The sequence below is a fragment of the Nycticebus coucang genome, chromosome 14 (assembly GCF_027406575.1).
Source record: "Nycticebus coucang isolate mNycCou1 chromosome 14, mNycCou1.pri, whole genome shotgun sequence".
In the NCBI taxonomy this organism is placed as follows: Eukaryota; Metazoa; Chordata; class Mammalia; order Primates; family Lorisidae; genus Nycticebus; species Nycticebus coucang.
Window position 1 is genome coordinate 61087597 of NC_069793.1, and position 23029 is coordinate 61110625.

The following is a 23029-nucleotide window of genomic DNA, read 5'->3' on the forward strand; positions in this document are numbered from 1 at the left end:
TTTGGGGTGTGAATGGGTAGATCCAGGTGAAATTGCACAAAATGCAAGTTATATTAGATGAATATCTACAAATCTAATATACAGCATAAGGACTTAATAGTATCATTTTGTATACCAAAAATTTGATGAAAGAGTAGATTTCAGATGCACTCACCACACACACACACACACACACACACACACAGGAAACTGTATAAGGTGATAGTTAACTTTCTTGACCATAGTAATCATTTTATTTTGTTTATGTATATCAAAATGTTATACACCTTAAATATATACAATACAAATAAGACAAAAACAATCCCACTCTCAGTAAAAGATATTCTATAAAACAAAATTAGAACTGGCAGTCTTGACTGTAAATTCTGGGAATTTGAAAAATGAGAATTCAAAAGAATCAAATTATTTCTGCAAAAGACACAGAACTTGCATAAGATATTAACACTGATTATACTTTTCAGTAATGATGAGACCAAATATTTATTATTATGTAGGAGACAGTTAAATAGGTACCCTACATTTAGTTTTAAACAATGATCTGAAGAGTTAGGTGCAATTCTAAATCCCAATGTGTATTTTAGGAAAAAGAAACAGAATTTATTCGTCATGACACAGATTGTAAATTAAGAGACAGGGTTTGAGCTCAAACGCTCTGTACATAAAATTTTCACTGTCTATATATTGCTTATTCCATATATTACTTATGGTTTCCTCTTCTCAACTCTTTGATGAACCTGAACCTGGGGTATTCCAGATAACAAACTGACAGTCAGTCAGACTCCTTAGTTGATGTTGGTTGATGGGAATTCCTGTGGACCATCATAGATAACATGGAGGTGGCTAAGAGACTTCACCTAGTCTTTTCAGACTAGTGATAAAGGAAAATATGGAGAAATGGGAGATCAAGGATGTAATACCAATGCTGCTGTGTCTGTAGGAGGGATTAGATGTCTTTCTTTGAAAATATAGAGTCTAGTGCAAATGTATGGTAAAAGGATTTTTTTTTCTTCTGATAGATGCCTAGTAATGGGATTGTAGGATCAAATGGGAGGTCTAATTTGAATTATTTGAGGATTCTCCATACTTCCTTCCAAAAAGGTTGTATTATTTTACAGTCCCACAGTGTAAAAGTGTTACCTTCTCTCTACATCCATGCCAGCATCTGCAGCTTTGAGATTTTGTGATACGAGCTATTCTCACTGGGAATAGGTGATATCTTAGGGTAGTTTTTTGGTTTGTTTGTTTTTTAAGACAGAGTCTCATTTTATTGCCCTCAGTTGACTTCCGTGGCATCACAGCTCACTGCAAACTCCAGCTCTTGGGCTTAGGCGATTCTCTTGCCTCAGCTTCCCGAGTAGCTGGGACCACAGGCCCTGCCACAATGCCCGGCTATTTTTTTGTTTCAGTTTGGCTGGGTTTGGGTTTGAACCCACCACTCTCAGTATATGGGGCTGGCGCCCTACTTACTGAGCCATAGGCACCACCCTTAGGGTAGTTTTGATTTGCGTTTCTCTGATGATTAGGGAAGATGAGTAGTTTTTCAAATGTTTGTTAGCCATTCGTCTGTCTTCATCAGAGCAGGTTCTGTTCATATTTCTTGCCCAGTGGTAGATGGGATTGTTTACTCTTTTTTGTTGACTAATTTGAGTTCTCTGTAGATTCTAGTTATGAATCCTTTGTTAGATTCAGACTGTTTATTTTAGCTCAATTTACAATCACCAAAATGTGAAAACAACCTAAATTCCCACCAATCCAGGAATGGATCAACAAGCTGTGGTATACGTATACCATGGAATACTATGCAGCCATTAAGAAAGATGAAGACTTTATATCTTTTATATTACCCTGGATGGAGGTGGAACATATTCTTTCTAGTGAAGCATCACAAGAATGGAGAAGCAAGAATCCAATGTACTCAATTCTAATATGAAGGCAGTAGATGATGCAATACAAGGTAGGGGATAAGGGAATGAGGGAGTGGGTAGAGGGTAGGTGGGAGGGGGGTTCACGGTATATGGCACACCTCTTGGGGGTGGGACACAATTACAAGAGGTACTTTACCTAACAAATGCAATCAGTGTAACCTAATTCTTTGTACCCTGAATGAATCCCAAACAATAAAATATATATATAATGAATAAATGAGTAATAAGTACCTTTCTTAACTCAAACCAAATACACTAAACCATCCCAAGGATGAATAAAAGAGTCTAAAGTAAAGAAGGGAGACCACAAGGAAGAGATGATCTGAATGGTGCAGATGTAGGAGATGAGCCTCAAAACAAGGGGTAGGTGAAGGAATGAGAAACTCAGGAGCTTGGTGGACACAGAGTCATGGGGATTGGGCAGTTCCAAGGATTGAAATATGGTTGAGCAGGCTGGGAAAAACAACATTTAGAGAACTTGTAAATGAGTGACCCATGGTTTGTGATATTGAAAAATGAGACAATGCCTAACTCATAGTCTAGGAAAATCCCGACACGATCGGGACACACGGCCATGGAGAGAGTCAAGATCCCAGGTTCAGAGGAGGAAGAGTCCTCAAATGCACTATACTTAAATTTATCCTGTAGCCCTATAACCCAGTAACCAAATAGAGGGCTGTATCTGGAGTAAACATTTTGGTCATTTGCACCTCTTTTAATACCAAACTTTATACTGCGGGAACGTGTTCTACAGTATACTCCTAGGATCCAAGCAGTCTTCTTAGACACATCTACTTCCCAGTAATGTTTCCCTGAGTAGAAATATTGAGATCCCAAGACACCATAATTACAATACTTAATAGGCCAAATTGGCACAGACGTAACTTGTCTCTGATCTTCTGAAAGGACAAGATTCAAATTCAGGTTGACTGGATTCATTGTGATGTCCACTGCAGAAAAAAGAAGTATGTACACATTTGTACATATATATACACACACACAGAGTATACATAAAATATCAGATGACAGACATAGAGTAGGTTTTTCTGGTGACATTGTGAGGAGGGAACTTGGAAAATGGGAAAAACTTGTATTGAATTGGGAGAAGGAGTAAAACATTGGAGAAATGTATTGTGCTTATGTGTTGAGAGGCTCAGAGAAGATAGGAGGCTAAAGCATAACATCTCATTGAAAACACAAACTTTTTAAAAGTCATAAGAACAAAGTGATTTAAAGACCTTGTAACCTCTTCTTACCCCAGTAGCATCGGACATTTCTTAGCTCTGAAATAATAAAAGATTCAATAATGTTGGTTAGAAATAAAGGAGTAAGCACTGGTGACTATGTCTCCTCTAGAGCAGGGGCAAGGGAGAGCAGTCCTGCAAAGCTATCAGCTGATGAGTGAGAGGATGAAACAGATACTAAGCTATTCTCCCTTAGATATAAGTGCATCCTCTTCACTGCAGAATATTATTTCTGTTCTGACTTCCTCCCTCCCTTCTATTCTCAGGTTTAAGCTGTATCAGTTATGCAAATTACTCCCTGATACCAGAGGAATACCATATCCACACTCCTCCCCTGTCTCTCCTCACCTCTAAACACTTGCAGCATTCTACTCAGATCCGGAGCATGGAACACAGTCTTTAGTGTCTTGGAAACAACTTTTGGTTTTTTCAGCACCCAGATCTCACTCCTAAGAATGACAAAATATTAGGACCTCCACATCTTTCATCTTGTGTCCATCCCTGCAACATCACTGGATTTTTCTCCCTCCACGTCACTGAGGTAGTTGAACCCTATTCCCTGAAGAGCCTGAGGAGGGGGGAAGGAAGACACCGCTGACCCTGGATCTATAAATGTGTTTGTGTTTCCTTCCCATTTACTTTCTGTGTGACCTTGAGAATGTCTTTACCTCTGGAAAGCACAGTTTTCTCTTGTGAAAATGGAACAATTAAATACTCCTTTGATATCTCATGGAAATAATATAAAATTAGATTAAACAATACATAGGAAAAGCCTTTGCTACTTCTAAAATGCCATGTGATATGTGGTCAACTCTCCATCTCAGTGAGTCTTCCAGGGAGGGGCCAGAGATATTGGTTTCTGGGCAAAAGGCGAGTGGAGCTGCAGATCCTGGCTATGACCTGGGTCTCTGTATAAAAAGCTTATGAGCCTGTGCCCTGGTCCAAAGCCTGAAGTCCAGGGGGAGAAGCAAAAACAAAAGTTATGACCACTAAACTAAAATATATATTTTTGTAAGGAATTTAATGCTGCCAGATGGGTTGGAAACTTTAGATACATTTTTTCCTCATGAGCTTTGAAAATGCATGAAAAGGAAGAGACAAAATATTGGCAATAGAGTACCAAAACCACTGTCCCTGAGGCTTGGAGTGGCTTCTGGGAATCTAAAGAAAACCTTGTAGAATGACCTTGCTTATTTTATTCTAAATTAAATAAAGTAAATATAAAGGAGCTGTCTCCATGTTGTATTTTGGAATTTGATAAGGCCTCCTTCATGTCAGATGACAAGCAGCTATGAAATAAAGATACTGAGCTGGATCCAGAGAGGTGAATTAAAGAAGTGAAGCCACAGGGGTGTGAGAATAAAACTTTTCACCCTTAATGTCCTCTCTGGCCCTAACTCTGAAATTCATCCACCATATTTACTAACATAGAAACTGATCCATTCCCAACAGATATGAAACACTCCAATCCTCTTCTGTGACAAACTATTTAAGATAATACTATACCCAAATGTCCTTACTCTGGGAGTTTTTTTATTCTGATTGACCACCAAATAATTATAATGGCTACAAACTATTTTGTCATAACACAAAAGCATCACTGTTGGCTTCCCATACATACCATTTCATGATTCCACTCCTGTCCTAGGAAGAAAGAAAACATGAATCAAGGTACATAAAGATTAGAGAAGATTAATGAAAGACCAGAAAATTAATAAAGGAATTATAGAAATCAAAAGTGAGTTATATGAAAACATCAGCAAAATGGACAAACCTTTAATTAGACACACTAAGAAAAAAGTCAAGAATGAAAGATGGGATGTTACCACAAACCTTACAGAAATTAAAAGAATTATAAAGATTGTGCGGCGCCTGTGGCTCAGTGAGTAGGGCGCCGGCCCCATATGCCGAGGGTGGCAGGTTCAAATCCGGCCCCGGCCAAACTGCAACAAAAAAATAGCCGGGCGTTGTGGCGGGCGCCTGTAGTCCCAGCTACTCGGGAGGCTGAGGCAAGAGAATCGCGCAAGCCTGAGAGTTAGAGGTTGCTGTGAGCTGTGTGAGGCCACGGCACTCTACCGAGGGCCATAAAGTGAGACTCTGTCTCTACAAAAAAAAAAAAAAAGAATTATAAAGATTATGAAAAATTATATACCTACCAGTTAGATAAACTAAATGAAGTAGACAAATACCTAAAAATATAGAAACTGTGTTCTTAATACTGATTTAAAAAATCATAGAAAACATGAATAGACTAAAACATGTAAAGAGACTGACCTGAAAATTGAAGACTTAATGCAAGGAAAAAGCCAAACCCAAGAGGCCTCACTAGTGAATTCTGCTAAATGTTTAAAAAGAAATAATATCAATACTTCACAAATTATTTAAAAAATACATGAAGATGGGGGATACCTCTTAATTTATTACATCAGGCTCATCTGACTCTGACAAGAAAAAAAAATGCTATACCGATATCCCTCATAACCAGAGATACAAAACGCTTCAACAAAATGTTAGGGGGCAGCACCTGTGGCTCAGTGAGTAGGGTGCCTGCCCCATACACTGAGGGTGGCGGGTTCAAACCCGGCCCTGGCCAAACTGCAACAAAAAAATAGCCGGACACTGTGGCAGATGCCTGTAGTCCCAGCTACTCAGGAGGCTGAAGCAAGGGAATTGCCTAAGCCTAAGATCTGGAAGTTGTTGTAAGCTGTGACACCACCACGGGGTTGACAAAGTGAGACTCTGTCTCTAAAAAAAAAAAAAACAAAAACAAAAATTAGGAAATCAAAACCAGAAAAATATAAAAAGATTACACATAAATGTGAAGTAGAATTTATCCCAGAAATGGAAGGAAATCAATGTAATATACAATACAATAGAATAAAGAAGAAAAACCACATGATAACAATAGACGTGAAAAAAATTACTTGACAAAATTCAACACATTTTCATAATAAAAAACAAAAGAGAAATAGTAACAGACTAGGAATAGAAGGAAGCTTTCCTCCTCTGCTAAAGGGCATCTATCCACAACTAACATTACACTTCATGGTAAAAACTGAATGATTTTTCCCCTTAAATCAGGAAAAAGACAGGAGGTCTCCTCTCATTACTTCTGTTTCACAAGGTACTAGAGGTTCTAGTCAGGGCAGTTACAAAAAACAAAAAAAGAAGGCATGTATATTGGAAAGAAAAAAATAAATGTAACTATTACTCTTTTCTTTCTTGTATTTTGACCTTATTCTCAGCTTTTAATTGATAGCAACTTGAATTTTTTGGGTTCAATTATCTTCAGTGATATTAATACCTACTAGAAATTTTTACTGTAATAACTTCTACTTTTACTGCAATAATACAATTTTGGCACATGCAAGCATCAGGATTAGGTCAGATGCCCAATTTAAAATAACCACTGTGTGGTTAGTAGGAATGTAGGGGTTGGATAGGCTGATTTACATGTGATTAACTCATTCATCCCTGAATATGCTGATTTTTTTTTCATTCTTTTATTTATTTATTTATTTTTTTGTAGAGACAGAGTTTCAGTTTATTGCCCTCGGTAGAGTGCCGTGGCGTCACACAGCTCACAGCAACCTTCAACTCCTGGGCTTAGGCGATTCTCTTGCCTCAGCCTCCCGAGTAACTGGGACCTCAGGCGCCTGCCACAATGCCCGGCTATTTTTTTGTTGCAGTTTGGCCGGGGCCGAGTTTGAACCCGCCACCCTAGGTATATGGGGCTGGCGCCCTGCTCACTGAGCCACAGGCACCGCCCTATTTTTTTATTTTTTTTGAGACAGAGTTTCAGTTTGTCACCCTAGAGTGCCATGGCGGTCACAGCTCCCAGCAACCTCAAACTCTTCTGCTTAAGCGAATCTCTTGCCTCAGCCTCCCACGTAGCTGGGACTACAGGCGCCCGCTATATCGCCAGGCTATTTTTTTGTTGTAGTTGTCATTGTTGTTTAGCAGGCCCGGGTGGGGTTCGAACCCACTGGCCTCGTATGTGGCTGGCGCCCTAACCACTGAACTATGGGTGCTAAGCCAATATGCTGATTTGTTCATATCAAACAAGTAGAAGGGTGGAAGTAGACACGCTAGTGTTTCCCCCCAAAAGTAATTCAAGGTATTGTTAACAAAAAAATAAGGAACGGATATTGAGCATGTTCAGTATATCATTTAGCTGCCTACCATCATCCGTCCATCCACAAAATTTCAAAAATGAAAATGGCCAAATACATATATCATAAAAATATTACAAAAAACACTAAAAACAGAATCAACACCTTTGTAAGGAGGCAGCCTAAAATCTCAACTAATTTTTGAATCAATTTCCAGTTAACATTTCTGTCTTAATCTTCCCAGTGTTGAAGGTAGCCCTTACACAAGGAACAACAGCTCCTGAAGCAAACAAACAATGGACGAATGATAACTGGATCCATCCCAATTACTGCATAAAGAATCCAGATAAAAGGAACTCTTAGGAGCTAAGATTGTAGAGAGAAAACAGCACCAATGCAACAAAAAGTGTCTTAACATTTGGGGAGGAACAATCAAACTTCCTATCAGGTAAAATAATTAGTATGTTGGATTTGTTCATTTACCATTCTTTGGGGGTAACATGTAGATATGGAATATTAACTTCATAAAATTTATTAATTTTCATCTACTAAAATTTTCTTTTTACTGAAAGTGACCAAATAGCAACTAAAACTGGCTTAAATAGAACAGACACCTGCACAAGTGACATAAACACAGTAATTCTTTCATGAAGATGGTGGTTGAAAAAGCTGCAAAGAAGTTATAGAGGAGCTATAAGAAGGAGGCCTAGAATCTTGTCAGTTTTATTTTTACCGAGATAAATTTCACCTTTTGCAGTGGACAATCCAGTAGGTTTTAGTGTATTTGCAACAATGTAAAACCATCAATGCTATTCATTTCCAGAATATTTTTTCATTACTCCAAAAATAAACTGTGTGCTCATTAGCAATCATTTCCTATTTACTCTTCTCCAGAGCACTGGCAACGACTAACCTAATTTCTATTTCTATAGATTTGCTATTTAAAAGTCATTTAAAAACTTTCATATAAATGGAATCATACCAAAAAAAAAATACATAACTCTGTCTGCCTCTTTCAATTAACATAATATTTTCAAGGTTCATCCACATTGTAGCATGTGTTATTATCACTTTTTTATAGATAAGTAGTATTCCATTGTTTAGATAGAACACTTTGTGCTTATCCATTTATCAGTTAAGAAGATTCATGTTGCTTTCATTGTTTGAGCTATTATGAACAATGCTGCTATGAACTTCTGTATATAATTTTATGTGTGGATATGTGTTTTCGATGCTTCTAGGCATATAGTATAGATGCAGGAATGGTATTGCTGGGTGATAGGGGAACTCTAAGGTTTTGACCAACTGCCAAGCAGGTTTCTAAAGAAGCTTGATTATTTTACACCTCCACCAGCAATTCATGAAGGTTTCAATTTCTTCACATCTCCCACAATACTTAGTATTTTCCATCTTTTTTATTACATCCATTCTAATATGTGTGAAGCATTATTTCATTATGATTTTGATCTTATATTTCCCTGATATTAAGCATCTATTCATGTGCTCATTGACTATTTGTACATCCTTCTAGTAGAAATATGTATTCAAGTCTTTTGCCCATTTTAAATTTAATTTTTTGAGTTATAAGAGATAAACAGTATACTAAACCTTATCAAATATATGACTTGAAAATGTTTTCTACCACTCTGTGGACTGTTCTTTCACTTTCTTCATGGTAGCACAAAAGATTTTTATTTTTGTATTTATTTTATTTTTTCTATTTGTTCTTTGATTTTTCAGCTTTGGTTGTCACATTTATCAAAAGCTATTTTTTAATCCAAAGATATAAACATTTATATCTATGTTTTCTTCAAGAGATTTGTAATTTTGACTCTCAGATTCCGGGTTTTGATCTACTTTAAGTTAATTATTATATGTAGTATGAAGTAGAGGTTCAACTTCATTCTTTTGTGTGCAGATATCCAGTTATTCCAGGCTAAGTTGCTGAAAAGACCTATTAAAATTTTGGTCAAATTTGTTTTGTGTTAAAATCACTTGGAGAACCTGGTGAAAATACTCAGGCTCAGGCCCTGTCTTGCTACAATGAGCCTGAGGAGTACCCAAGGTCTTTATTAGTACTCTAAGTAATTCTAATATATTAGAATTATAAAAAAAGGTTTAAGAACCTCTGCTCCAGACTAACCAGAAATTTAAGAAAAAGAGAGAAAAGGCAAAAAGAATAAAAAAAAAAGCTAAGACATAAGCACCACAGACAAAAAAAGTAATCCAACAAATGAAAATCAATTACCCCTCTCCTTGGTACTAAAATATAAAACATAAATGTTTGGTAATCCAGCAAAAAGGGAAGCAGATAGACAAAATGTCAAGCAAGAAATGCTTTAAAGAAAAAATTTGTTAAAATTTTAACAGTTCAAATTGTCCCATCAACTCTATAGATTTACACCAGCTTTCTTTCCTCCTTAGAGCACACACACGTATCTCCCCTAAAGTATGTGTGTCACTGTCTATATCTGCCCTACTCTCCTGCCAAATGGTTGTACATTCTCTCAGTCCACCTTTAAAAAAGTTAATAAGCCAGATTGGCAATAGCAAATTAAAGTATTTTGAATATAACAAGAACACATCTTAAATTCGAAAATGCTGTGTTTCCATGTTTTTCCTGTGAATAACCTAAGTACAAAGAAGACTGACGAAAGTCCAATACTAGATCACAGATAACAGGGGCCCAGAGACTACCACTGGATACATGGATCTTGTCTCCAAGGTCAAATGTGTTCCCTTACTTCTAAATTAATAAAAATGGGACATCCTCCTAGAATGTTTATATTCAATCATCCCCATGACATGTGGAATGGATGACAAAGAATCAGTACTGCAAGGCCAAAGCAACCTCTTAGTTTCACCACTCGAATAAGAGCCCAAGGATAGAGAAGAGGCAACAGACAGTGTTTCCAGTCCAGAATCTCTGACTGGATGATCTCTCTTACCTGCAGCAGCTCCATTGTTGACCACTGACCTCGACACTCCAGTTCTGAGATGAGCTCTTTCACCAGTTGGCTCTGCTGAACTAGCTCATCCTCAGCCTCTGACAGGTTGTCCAGTGTCGTTCTCTCCTCTTCTTTCAGCCTTTGTAGCTCTCTCTGCTCCTCACGGTTGAGTGTGCTCCTAAGCAGATTAAATTCTGCTTGAATCCTTTGTCTCTCAGTCTGTACCTGATACTGCAAGGATGAACAAGGGAGAGAGGTAAGGAGTCTGCCAGGATAAGGCCTGTAAAAGAAATTAGGAGCTAGGAAAATAAACATTTTCTATGGATTTCAAACCAGGAGGGTAGTAGTAGCAGGAGAGTAGGGGGGGAGAGGTAGTTGAGTTTTTCCTATTATTTTCCCTTCAGCACCTACGAAAACAATGACCTCAGCGTGTCTTGTCTAGGCCAACTCTGAGACAAAATGAGTCTTAGTCTATAGACAACTGTCCTGGTCACTCATGACTTTCTGTATTACCATGCTCTCAATTTGAACCCTGACAAAACCCCTGATGCTTTGCGTCTTCTCCCAGAAGTATCAGAGCCTCCTTGGAAAAGAGAAATGAAACACAGTATTCTCCAGCCTTCCCCACCACTGAGTCCACCCTTGTACTCTATTCCAAATATCTGTGTGCACTTTTAACATGCCCACTTTCCAGCCTCTGGCCCCAACAATGATAGGCCAAAAATGAAAACTAATGAAATGCTTTCAAGACTCTCATTCAATATCAGAAAACAAAGAGGAGGCCTCCTTGGATTAGGTCAGAAATCCTCAAAAGAGTTCTCTCCTGCCTTCCAGGAAGTTCTTTCTTTATGGATATCAGCTTCCAACTTCTCAGCTTCCTGCTGTTCCCTCTTTAGCCTCTTGATGACATCCTGGATCCTCTCCTGAGAGAAAAGAATCATAACAGAGTTATGTTATAAGCATTCTCAGCACCTGCATAGGGGACAGACAGGTAAGAAATTAAGTTGATCCCAGAAAATATCATTTTACAGAAACCATGAAGCTGGTTATTAAAATCTATGATATGGGAAAAAATCTGAGCAGATGAATGTATTCTTTATTCCTGGGTGATAGAGGCACCTTCCCCTCACTCAGAGTAACCTCATTCTCTTTTTCCTTAAAGTACATACCCATCCTGCAGAAAGGAAAGTCCTTTCCTTTTATCATTGCTCTTCCTTCACTCAAGTACAGTGTCCCCAGCAACCATCCCTCTGAGTGGAATAATAACAGCTAACTCTGGGAAAGAATTCACCAGTCATACAATGAACAAGGGTGAAAACCCCAAGAAACCTCTTACTCTTGGCTGACAGACTGCTAGTACCTTAGGCTCATTCTTATGTAAATGAAAGGAATGATCAGAAATGTATTCCAGGCACTGGAAGCTTAGCATAAGGTAAAAGATGTATGAGGATGAGATCACAGGATGAATGGCAAGGGTGCTGAGAGGAGTAAAGAAGTACAGAAAGGTGAGATTTCTCAGCACATGCCTTTTGCTGTCCTCTTTCCATCCAGGACCCTACCTGACATTCCTTGCCTAGCTCCTCCACGAGGAATGTGTGGTGACCACGGTGCTCCTGAGAACGCTCACAAAGCCAGCAAATGACCTTCCCATCCTCCTTACAGAAGAGCAGGAGTCTCTCTCCATGGTGATCACAGAGATCTCCTTTCTTCCCATAGCCTGGGCTCAACTTGACTTCTCTGAGTCTCTCCACTATGTTGGCCAGATGCTGATTAGCCCTTAGATTCTCAAGTGAGTATCTGATACCACACACAGGACAGGTGCTTGCCCCTCCTGGGCCAATAGCTGCCTCCTCATCATTCACAGTGATGCAGGCTTGGCATAAGCTGTGGCCACACCCGAGGCTCAAGGGTTCTGTCAATAGTTTCAGGCAGATGGGACAGGTCACCTCCTTTTCCATATTCAGCAGGATTTTTGAAGCCATTGATTGCATTGCTCCCCTGGCTTCTTCCTGTCCTAATTTCTGAGGTTCTTCTTGATTAAAGACTCCTAGATGACTGGACAGATAGAAAATGGATAGTATGAAAATAGTACAAATAAAAGGGATTCTAACTTGTGCACATCACAGCTGGGTCAAAATTACAATACTGGATGATAAAAAAGGAAAAGAGTGAAAAACCAGAAATGGAGTTCAGTAGCCTGGGTAAACCACTATTGCTTTAAGGCTTTTGCATTTCCCCCTTCTCAGCCTGGAATGGTCCTCCTATTGATATTTGCATGACCTTCTCTTTTACTTCCTTCAACTCCCTCCTCACATGTGCCCTCATCAGAAAGGCCTGCTCTAACTTATCTACAGTACAAACAAAATCATTACTCAGTGTACATTTGCCATCTTTCTCTTATTATCACTATATAAAACATGCCATCTGTGTTTAAAAATATCTACTTTCCTCTCCTAATATTATCCATGAATACATTATGCATTTTTGTTTTTTCACTGTTGTATCCTGAGTGTCTAGAATACATAGAAACACAAGGTTTGAGGACTATATAAAGAACCTCCACATCTTTCTGCAGATGTACCTTTTCTATCAGTATTTCACTTTTCCTTTCCATGATTCAGAATTCTCTAATACCTGAGCTTTGGGACCACAGATATGGTTTCCAGTGAAGAAGTGTTTACCTTGTAACACATCTACCCACACTGAGTCTTTCCATGTCCTCACACGTTTCCCAGAGATACCCACAGAAACAGCAATGACCACAACATAGAGATAATTTTATCAACAACAATTGTATAACAATTTTAAATTTACTTTGTCCTATTTGTTCATGCTCCAAAAATCCTTGAGAAATAAGAATACTCCCTTTCTTTATGGATAAATAGAATTAAGTGACTTGCAAAGATCATCCAACTCAAGAGGCAGAATTAGAGTGAACATAACTCTCTTGGGTCCTCTTTCCGAGTTCTGCATTCTACTTCACATATTTAAACAAAGGCAAAGAGGTGAAGCTCAATGGAAGCAGACTGGTATCCAATGCACTGAAAGTATAAAAATAGAGGAATCCAGGCAAGCTAGGAAGTTTGGGGTGTGTATGTATTGGAGTGGGGGGCATTTTGTGTTTATAGACAGTAAGATTGTATCTTGGCCTAGAAATACGTCAAAGACACTGACCGAAGCCTACAGGTGTGTGTTTGTGGGGAACAGTAGTTGGTGCACATAAAACATAGATTGAGATGCTTTTAAAATAGCCGGTCTTCCTGAAAACTGTTTATAGTTGTAAAGCCTTTATCAGGACTCTCCAGAATCTTTATCCTAATTCAACTTTTTAAAAGTGTTACTCCTTAGTATTTGCCTCCTTATGTACTTTATCAATTATTTATTGTTTCTTTGTGGTAGTATCCTAATTAGAATGTGGCTCTTATGTGTATTTTGTATTTATTGAATATCAACTTGATGCTTGTTGAACTTTTCCACACCAGAAGCCTGCTTCAGTTCCTATGAATTAAAGTCTACATAAATAAATAAATAAATCTGATCCTATTTAGGCCTTGTGCTATTAGACCCTGGGGTGACAATCAGCATGTGGGCAGACATGGACCCTATCCAGGCAGCAGGTTGAGACACTGAGGAAGGCAGGACCAGTGAACTCTGAAGAGAAAATGCAGAGGACAGGCCAGCAAGTTTTAGGACACGTGTGGCACATCAACCAAAGTGTACAAGGCTCACAAGTATAAGATGGGAACACTCAGTGTCAAACTTCTTATCAAGACCAATGTATTAAGTAGATTGTGAGGGGTCTCTGGCTCTCCTGCAGGGGAGGTGGGGAGGTCAAGCACCCCACTTAAGACAACCACCCAGCAAGAGAGGGGAGGAGTGCACTACCAAACAGAATTCAGTGGACTAACCCTAAAAGGTGCTAGGGAGTTTTGTGGCCAGAAGGACAAGCAGCACAGGCCCAGTAGGTCTAGAAGATGATCAAAAGTAACCTGATCCCTCCCCACCATTCCCATTGGTTTTCAGAGAGACTCTTGGAGATCTGCACACATAGAAAACTCAGATTATGTCACCAACCCCTGTCCATCAAGGTGACCCCTGAATCACATCTGCCTGGGAGCATCCAACCCAGGTGACATAAAATGAAATTTCAGTTAATAGCCAGAGCATCCTGTAATAACATGGGCCCATTTGCAGTATGTGGCAAACGTATTTTGCTTTTGCTTGATAAACTTAGCCTCTTGCTTGCTTTGCTGTGTCTTGTCATTCTTCAACAAAAGCACACCAAGAACTGAGAGGAGACTGCCAACCCAACACAATGTATCCTTGGGCTTCTTCTAAGCAATAACAAACTCCTGATAATAAGTTCCCAGTGAAGAAAAAAGGACAGTAAGAAGCTGATGTGGCAGTCAGTGGAAAGGTGTGATTCAGAGGAGGAATGATGGAGATTCAAGTGCTAACGCAGGTGGGTTCACTGGTGCCATGTGGGCTACCGAAGTAAGAGTAAGCAGGTGCATTCAGGGATGAGCAGAAGGACCTCCAGAAGGACACAGGATTCAAAAAGGACACAGAGGCTGGTAGCAGTCAGATCATCCAGCCTGTTGTCCTCAGGTGGGCTAAGGGCTGGAGCTATGTCAGGATAGCCATAGACAGCTCCTCAGTGGTTGCCAGGATGGGCTTGAAAGAACCAGCTCTAGAATTTCCCTGGCCATGCCCCAAGGCAGAGACTGCCAGCTACCTGATGCCCCACACTAGAAGCTCGGGTTTGCACACACTTGGAAAGCAGGGACGTCCTCTCGCCACCTTCTGCAGTGATAGAAGGGGACAGAAAAGAAGAGATCTTCTGTTCATCTGTGAGAGAGACAAAAGGAGAGGATTCCTATTCCCCTACCAGGGTAGGAAATCAAAACCATGGAATAGGAAGGGGATGGGGATGGACTCTTACCTGGAGACCTAACAGGCTCTGCCTCCACAACACTCCTGTCATGGCCACCCCGCCCCCGTCTGCACCCCGGAGCGGGAAGTCTGCGGGCTGGCTTCTCCTCCCCTCCCAGCAGAGCAGCCTCAGAGCCGGAAATAAACACGGCAGACTTCACTTGGAACTTTCCTCCAGGAGTCCACCATGCTCCTTCCCTCAACCCCCAGCCACAAGCCTCCTCACGTACCTGCAGGCCCCAGCTGAGGAAACTCAGCTTTTGAGAAGTGGTGATTCGATGCTAGGGGCAGGGTCACTCTTCAAAGGGCCCCTGAGTGGAAAGTAGTTCCTCTCTTCTGAGGAGGAGTGGCTGAGAAATGAAAGTGAAAGTCTTGGGCCCCGTGAGAGGAGGAGGAGCTTCTAGGCTAAAAGGGCAAAAGGGCCGCCTTCCTAAGACTTCTGGAGAGAAGGTGGTGCTTTCACCTAATGGTTCTTGAGGTGAGATGGTAGGATTGGCACTGCGGGGGACCTCGGGCAGTGCCTAAAAAAGTAGTTATACCTGGAGAGATTCCAGTGGTGTCCAAGAGGGGGTCAGAGATATTGCTAGTCATTGTAGAATGCATACAACAGCTCCCACAACAATGAATTATCCGGTCTAAAATGTCAGTAGTGGTGAGTTTGAGAAAATCAATTTTAACCTTCTCTGTCTCCCAGCTCAGCTAGGCTCCCAGCACCTACTCTCCTAATTCTTTCATGGGTTTGTAGGTACCTCAAATCAGTCTACTAATTTGAATTGTCCTTTCACTTCAATATTCCTTTTGCCCCTTACCCTCAACACTACATCAGGTCCTCGAGAAAGGTGGGGTAGATGAGGGGTAGATGGTGCCAAGAAGGGTTGGCTACAAAGGATCTGGGGGACCTTTTGGAGTATTGCAAATGTTCTAAATTTTGATGGTGTGATGGTTACACAGGTGCACATTTTTAAAACTTACCACACTGTGTACTCTAAAAGGGTGCATAATATTGCATGTAACGGGTACCTTAATGGATAATAGAGAAAATTAAAAGTTTTCCAAGTGATTCCTATGTGATTCTAAAGCTGGAACCACTGGCCTTAAATGGTAAATTGTACCTTTGGGGCCCTGGGCAGAAAGGGTTACTCTGAAAACGAGGTAACCTTGAAACCACTTCTAATGCCAAGGAACCTCAACAAGCACGTCCCTATCTGAAGTCACTCCTCTTCTTGGTCACATTGTGCCTCTATGGACTCTGTTTTCAAGAAGAAAATAAGCTGTTGGAGACATTCCCCATGCTGTTGACAATCCTACTCCCCAACCTCCTGCAGAGCTCATCAAATAAAAAGTGCCACCTTGGAAAACTGCTTGGCAAGCTACTATTGCCCTTCTGCCCTCCTCAGGCATCTCATCCATGCTTCCTAATCAAGGATAAGTTCCAGGCAGAAGAACATTATAAACTTGTAGTATATATGTTTAGCTTGTTTAGTAAATATGAGTAGCTTATATGATTTGGTTAGTAAAGTATCAGATGGATTGTTTAATCATGAGCTGAGATGTGTGTATAATCAGTTCTGTCTTCATGGCATCCAATTTTTCATCACTAATTTTGTTCATTTGGGTTTTTCAAGAATTCATTTCTCTAGGAATTCAGTGGGCACACAGCTAAATCGTATCTTTAAAATCTTATTTTCTTAACAGCTATCTACCAACATATAATTTGTTAAAAGTAGGAAAAATTACCACTTTTGGAAACTGCCTTAGGGTACCAGGAGTTCCTCTCAACTGAGCTGTGCTTCTGGGTGGCAGAAATGGCCTGGATAGAAAAATTAGCAAGTTTGATGCATTCAAGAATCTACAGATATTTCCAGAGCACTGTAATTAGAGCTCTCAATATACAGAAAAGAGGTTGACAGAGATGGTGAGGGTCAAATCCTCAAGGCTCGTTTATACAAGCAGAGAGAGAGAGAAGATGGTACATTATCTATAGACACCAGTGCAGGAATATAGCAGCGGCTTTCCGAGGAACCCCTGACTTTACTAGCATCATTTCCCCTTGGTCCCCAAGCCTTCCCAGAGCAGGGCTGAGCAGAGCTCTCTTCTCTGCCAGCCTCTACTTGTCGGACTGCTTTGGGAGCTGGGGCCACCACAATGTTAGTAGCCTACACATGTGAGAAATCATTGTGTACATCTTCTAATTTGTGTTATCTTATGATACTCTTCTGTCTTTTGGTAAATATTAGAAGTTTTTATTTTTCACACAATTATTTTAGAGAATCTAAAGCTTATTAGCATGGAAATGTGTACTATTTAACCAATATTTTATTTTATTATTTTGAGACAGAGTTACACTTTGTCACCCTCGGTAGAGGGGCGTGGTGTCACAGCTCACAGCAACCTCCAACCCTTGGGCTTAGGTGATTCTCTTGCCTCAGCCTCCCGAGTAGCTGGGAGTATAGGCGCCTGCCACAATGCTGTGGTATTTTTTGTTGCAGTTGTCACTGCTGTTTTAGCTGGCTGGGGCCGGTTCGAACTCGCTGCCCTTGGTATATGGGGCCGGCGCCTTACCCATTGAGGCACCACCGCTGCCCTAATATTTTAAAATCTATACTGAATCACTTTTCATTCACAATTTAATTGGTTGGTTGTGCTAACTTTGCCTCGCTTAGACATGTGTAGTATGTTCCCTTAATCCATTTACTTAAATTTATTTTAATATGTTTTAGGTGAGTACCCTGGCTGACACCTATAATCCTAGCACTTTGGAGGCCGAGATGCAAAGATTGCTTGAGGTTAGGAGTTTAAGACCAGCCTGAGCAAGAGCAAAATCCCCATCTCTACAAAAAATAGAGGAATTAGCCTGGCATGGTGGCAGGCATTTGTAGTCCTAGCTACTTGGGAGGGTGAGGAATAAGGATCACTTGGGCTCAGGAATATGAGGTTGAAGTGAACTATGATGATGCTACTGTACTCTGGCCAGGGCAATGAAGCAAGACAGTCTCATAAACAACAAACAAACAAGCCCTGATAAAACAAATATATTTTATTTAGTACTATATTTTTTCTTTTTTTTAATTTACTACTATATTCTTTTATTTTTCAAAAAGCAAGTCCCCTAGATGAGGGGACATAACAATTTGGAGACAGAAAGGATTGGGAATGATTTCCCCAAATTTGAATTCCCACAGTTACCTCTAACTGTGACAGAAGCTCCTGGTAGATGCCTATCTCAGGAGGGTCACTGTGGAGGGGGAATGTCTAAGGGTGCTGAGATTAAAAACAACAACAACAAAAATATATCTGGTATTGGAGACAGGATCAAAACATTACCCAGTATCGTATTAGGAAAGTAGAAGATCCCTGGAATTTCAAACAAATGAGAGAAGGCCCTGTGTCTATTCCAGTAAGGATTTCAGATTCCCAGGGTTGAGAAACTTCTGGTGATCATCTGGTGAGGGCCCCAGCTACTGCTGCTTCCACATTGCCCAGGGACCATCCTGCAGGCTGAGGGATCGTCATGCCCGGAGATTCTAATGAACTCGCACAAACTTTCCATTGTAGATGTCATCACACCCCTAATTACGTTAACATCTGAACAGGGTCTGGCCACTTGTCACTATCAGCTAAGTGCAGAGATGGGGGTTAGGTCCAACAAACTTTATTATCAGAGGGCCAGCAATTGTGGAGAATAGTGAGAGCAATTCTCAAAGACTGCTCTGCCTCTATTAACAATTCTAATAATTTTTATAATGGAATACAAGGAAACAAATCTAGGAAATTTTACCTTAATCTAAAAGAATCATCAAACAAAACACCATAAAAGTAGCCTTTACTTGAACAACATAATAATACTTAAACAGCACAAAAATAACCTTCACGCCAATGATGTAACAATAAAAGTAAACGTTACTAAAATATCTAAAAGAATCACTAAGGAAAACCACATAAAAGTAACTGAGAAGGGACACTTAGAGAGAGGTTTCAAGGGGTGTGTGTGTGAAGGAAAACCTGGCCTACTAGACCAGGAAGTGTGAAGGGTCCAGAAAAGAATGAGTATGAAGTAACCCGGGTAACCAATGACCAATAGGAAAGTGCAATACTGCCTGGAGGCTCGGGGAGGTCAATTAAAGACTTGCAGCCATTTTCAAATAGGAAGAATATTTATACCCTTGCATGGTCTTTTCTGCTTCTGAGAGGGGCCCACCGACCTCTAACTCTCTTCGGAAGTGCTCTATACTTTCTCTTTGTTCTTAAATAAAACCTCTCTTTGTAACTGAAGGGATGAGAGAAACTGAAAGATCAACTCAACAATTATCCAAAATTAATAAGAGAAATTAATAAAATGCCAGGTGCATGGCAGGAACCACAAGAATGATTACCTCAAGTCTCAGTGATGCCTTTTGGAAGGGAGGGGAGAGAATGTGGAAAATATAGGTCCAGCAAGTGGTTGCTGGGGGTGGGGTGGGGATGTGAATAGATGGGCGGAAACAGATTGATTTGTAGATTAACCTTAGACAGGTCTTGTGCTTCAAATGACCTTGGGGCCAGGTCTATTAGCATGTAATAAGGAAGTGGGCAGGCCTTTTTGATTCTCAATCAGGTGACTCAGGTTTTATGTAGATAGAGGAAAGGCCTCCTTCATTGCTTCCTGATCATGAATGGCCTTAAATTCCAAATATTCTTTATAACAAGGAGTCATATTTGGGGGCAAAATTTCCTTAGCTCCTTCATTGCCCTGAAACTTGTGTAACTTACGTTTGCTTTCTACCCACACTACCTATGTCGCTTCAGTTTTATTGTTAGTTTCCACTCACTTTTGCTTTTGATTACCACCATGCCTCCGTTGAACTTTCTAGCTCAGCCAAGTCACTTGGGTTTGGGGAAATGGGAGCCCCCCCACAACAATAAACTTTACTATAATAATATAACAATACTTAAACAAAATACAAATAAACTTCACTCCACCAATGTTAACAGTAAAAGTAACTTTTACTCTAACAATACTTATTGTCTGTTACTACTTTCCCCTAAGTCTTTTGTGATAAACATCCTCAAAATCATGGTGAAACCTTAACTAGATAATCATAGGAGGTATGTGGCGAAAGAATGTGGGCTGAACAGAGTAGGTCAGCTGCACTGCTTCAGCTTAGCTTTTCAGACTCCCCCTTGCAGACCACTTTTCTGGCTTCAATTATAATTCAACAACCTAGAAATACAAAAGGGCATGATTTCTGCTTACCCCTTCAGAGATGATGGGAAAGAGAAACCCTGGAACTGACTCTTGCGTGGTAAGAACCCACACTTGGTATCCGCTGGTCTTTTTATTCTGAATACAGATCCCTCCATTCTCTGAGCTTTTACTAAAAACAGAAATATTGGAAGCAATGTACATGTCTTGTCAGCAGAGGGTGCCATTTCTGAGGCCAGGAGGCTCTGTTGAAAAGGTGATGATGACACCAAGTGTGCAGATTTTCTGTTTGCTATTCCTAATTTTCTCTCTGCAAACAGTTATCTCATTTTGAGACTATGGGGTTGAAAGTTTTTTCTGCAGAGTTTCCTATCAGTAATACAACAGCGTGCAGGATGCTCCTAATGAGTTAAAGCCTCAGGCATGGTAGCAGGGGTCAAAGGGAAATAGGTAGAAATGGAGTACCCTAGTTTCCATGGAAAGTACTAGAGGTAGTGGTGTGTGTTTACATGTAGGGAAACTAGATGTATCTGAATTGGAATCCCTTTGCCCTTCATAGGTCACTAGGAGATGGAGGGAAAAAAAATTCTGGCACAACAGACCAGAGCAGAAACTGCTTTGCCAGTTCAAAAGTAGGTAGAAGATAGTTGACAGTTAAAAAGTCAAACAGCCTGACCCAGTGCATGTGCTGGTGCCCTATCCAGTAAGCTATGGTCGCCAAGTGAGCTTTCCGAAGTTTTAATTATTATACCAGTGAACATATAACCCAATTTTCATATTTCTTAGTTATCACTTACAGAATGAGGATTCCACCACGTGCCAACACTATAGCGGTGGCATTTGCCCTGCTGTCTCACTGGAGGAGCAGAGCAGGCTTTACTTCATTCCTGAGGACTATCATCACCTCTCACCTCACTGAAAAGGATGAGGCTAAGTAGGACAAAGATGATACTGACCAACGCCATTGCTGAGGGCGCCTGTGACAGCACTTCTGACCCTCCCACTATCACTATAAGTCATAACGTGAGCCATCAACCTGACAAATGCAGACACGGCAGCAGACAGAGAGGGGCTTCCAAAAACAGAAGTAGAAATATGTGTGAGCGACTTCCTGTTTCATTTCCAGCAGGTAAAAGGCTTTAAAGTCATTACTCCCATTCTTACAAGAAAAAGCTGAAACAACTAAGTCACAGGACAAATTACCACATTAAATATAAAGACAGATAGGTAGATACGGAGAATAAAAATACTTACCTGGAGAAGTTGCATGAGCCATGTAGAACGATAGTAACACTTAAATGGAAATTTTGATAAACTACTGGAGGGTGAGTGTCCATTAGCTGAACAATGAGGAAGTCCTGGGGCCACAGCATTAGGGAGATACACATAATTTCTTGAAATTTACCTGCAAAACCAAAATCTGATTCTCACAGTGAAAAACCAAGAAAGATTCTATTTTTTTTCTCTAGAAGAGGGAAGAGAAGCATTTTAAAATATGCTCAGAGCATCTACAGCAAAGGCCTGCTCTCCATTGGCAAATACTTTATCAGAGCCTTACTCCAACACTGCCTTCAAGGTCTATAACTTAATATTTGCCACAATAATGCTAGTGGATTGAGGGTAGTAAGCTTTTGTATAGTCACTGAAACTGGGGGACATAAAAAAATTGATAATGGAAATTCCATGGAATTTCCTTTTATAGTCTAATTTCTTCCCCCCAGAGTATATTCCATTTGTGTTTGATGTTATCAATAGCTAGACTCAAGAGTTAAAATGAAAATGCATTTTTTCTATTATTTTATAACAGATAAGCAATACCCAATATATATAGTTCATCATAATAGGCTAGTTTTCCCACTGTTTCTATTACCTTATATCTCCACCGACATTCCTGACTGTGGAGTTAAAATTTGCATATGGAATTATTTTGTTTTCTCACATAAGCTTTCTAAAGTCTTTTTTTTTTTTTGGTGAGATAAGAGTCTCACTATGTTGCCCTTGGTAGAGTGCCATAGCATCACAGCTCACAGCAACCTCCAGCTCCTGGGCTTAGGCAATTCTCTTGCCTCAGCCTCCCGAGTAGCTGGGACCATAGGTGCCCACCATAATGCCCGGCTATTTTTTGTTACAGTTTAGCCTGGGCCAGGTTTGAACCTGCCACCCTCAGTATATGGGGCCAGCACCCTACTCACTGAGCCACAAGCACCACCCCAAAGTTTTATTATACCCGTCAACATATGACCCAATTTTCATATTTCTTGGTTATTACTTAATGGGTAATATATTTACAGGAGCCTCTTCCTACATTTTGAATATTATAAATTCTTTTTGACTATTTTATATATAGTATTTTCATTTCAACATGCCAACTGAAGCACCAACTTGTTGGGAATGATGAACTATATAACCCACCTAAATCAACTACATGTTGCCTACCAGAAACACTCTCTAAATATTAGTATAAAGATACGAATAGTTTCAAAGTAAAAAAAACAAGAAGATGTACCCTGACAGCAAAAAATCAAAAGAAAGCTGGAATGCCAAATTAATCCTTTCAAAGTAGAGTTCGGAGAAAAGGATATTAATAAAGAGGGTCATTCTCATTCCATTATGACAAAGGAATCAAATCATCAAAAAGATGCAATTATAAATGTATATATGTTCCCCAAAGAAAGCTTCAAAATAC

At 40.0% G+C, this 23029-nt stretch overlaps 1 protein-coding gene across 3 annotated transcripts; it reads right to left on the minus strand.

Moving 5' to 3' along the window:
- Nucleotides 1-205: 205 nt before the first annotated feature.
- On the minus strand, nt 206-15516 carry TRIM34 (tripartite motif containing 34). Of its 3 annotated transcripts, none has more exons than XM_053561822.1 (8): nt 15392-15516; nt 11789-12284; nt 11057-11152; nt 10230-10460; nt 4791-4813; nt 3518-3618; nt 3182-3208; nt 206-2875 (listed from the first exon to the last, which is right to left on the minus strand). In XM_053561822.1, the coding sequence occupies exons 2-8, from the start codon at nt 12218-12220 to the stop codon at nt 2310-2312; spliced, it is 1476 nt and encodes a 491-aa protein (XP_053417797.1). In that variant the 5' UTR covers nt 12221-12284; nt 15392-15516; the 3' UTR covers nt 206-2309. The 3 variants fall into 3 exon arrangements, with proteins under 3 accessions (XP_053417797.1, XP_053417796.1, XP_053417798.1); XM_053561821.1 differs by lacking the exon at nt 15392-15516 and adding an exon at nt 15172-15363; XM_053561823.1 differs by lacking the exons at nt 3182-3208; nt 15392-15516 and adding an exon at nt 15172-15363.
- Between the last annotated feature and the right edge of the window lie 7513 nt (nt 15517-23029).

Excerpts from the sequence above, each read along its gene's own strand:
- TRIM34 (XM_053561822.1), bottom strand. The coding sequence starts at position 12,220 with ATGCAATCAATGGCTTCAAAAATCCTGCTGAATATGGAAAAGGAGGTG. Across the intron at positions 3,619-4,790 it reads AGGAGTGGAATCATGAAATG|GAGTGAGATCTGGGTGCTGA; the intron begins GTATGTATGGGA and ends TGTCATTCTTAG. Across the intron at positions 2,876-3,181 it reads AAATGTCCGATGCTACTGGG|TGGACATCACAATGAATCCA; the intron begins GTAAGAAGAGGT and ends TTTTTTCTGCAG.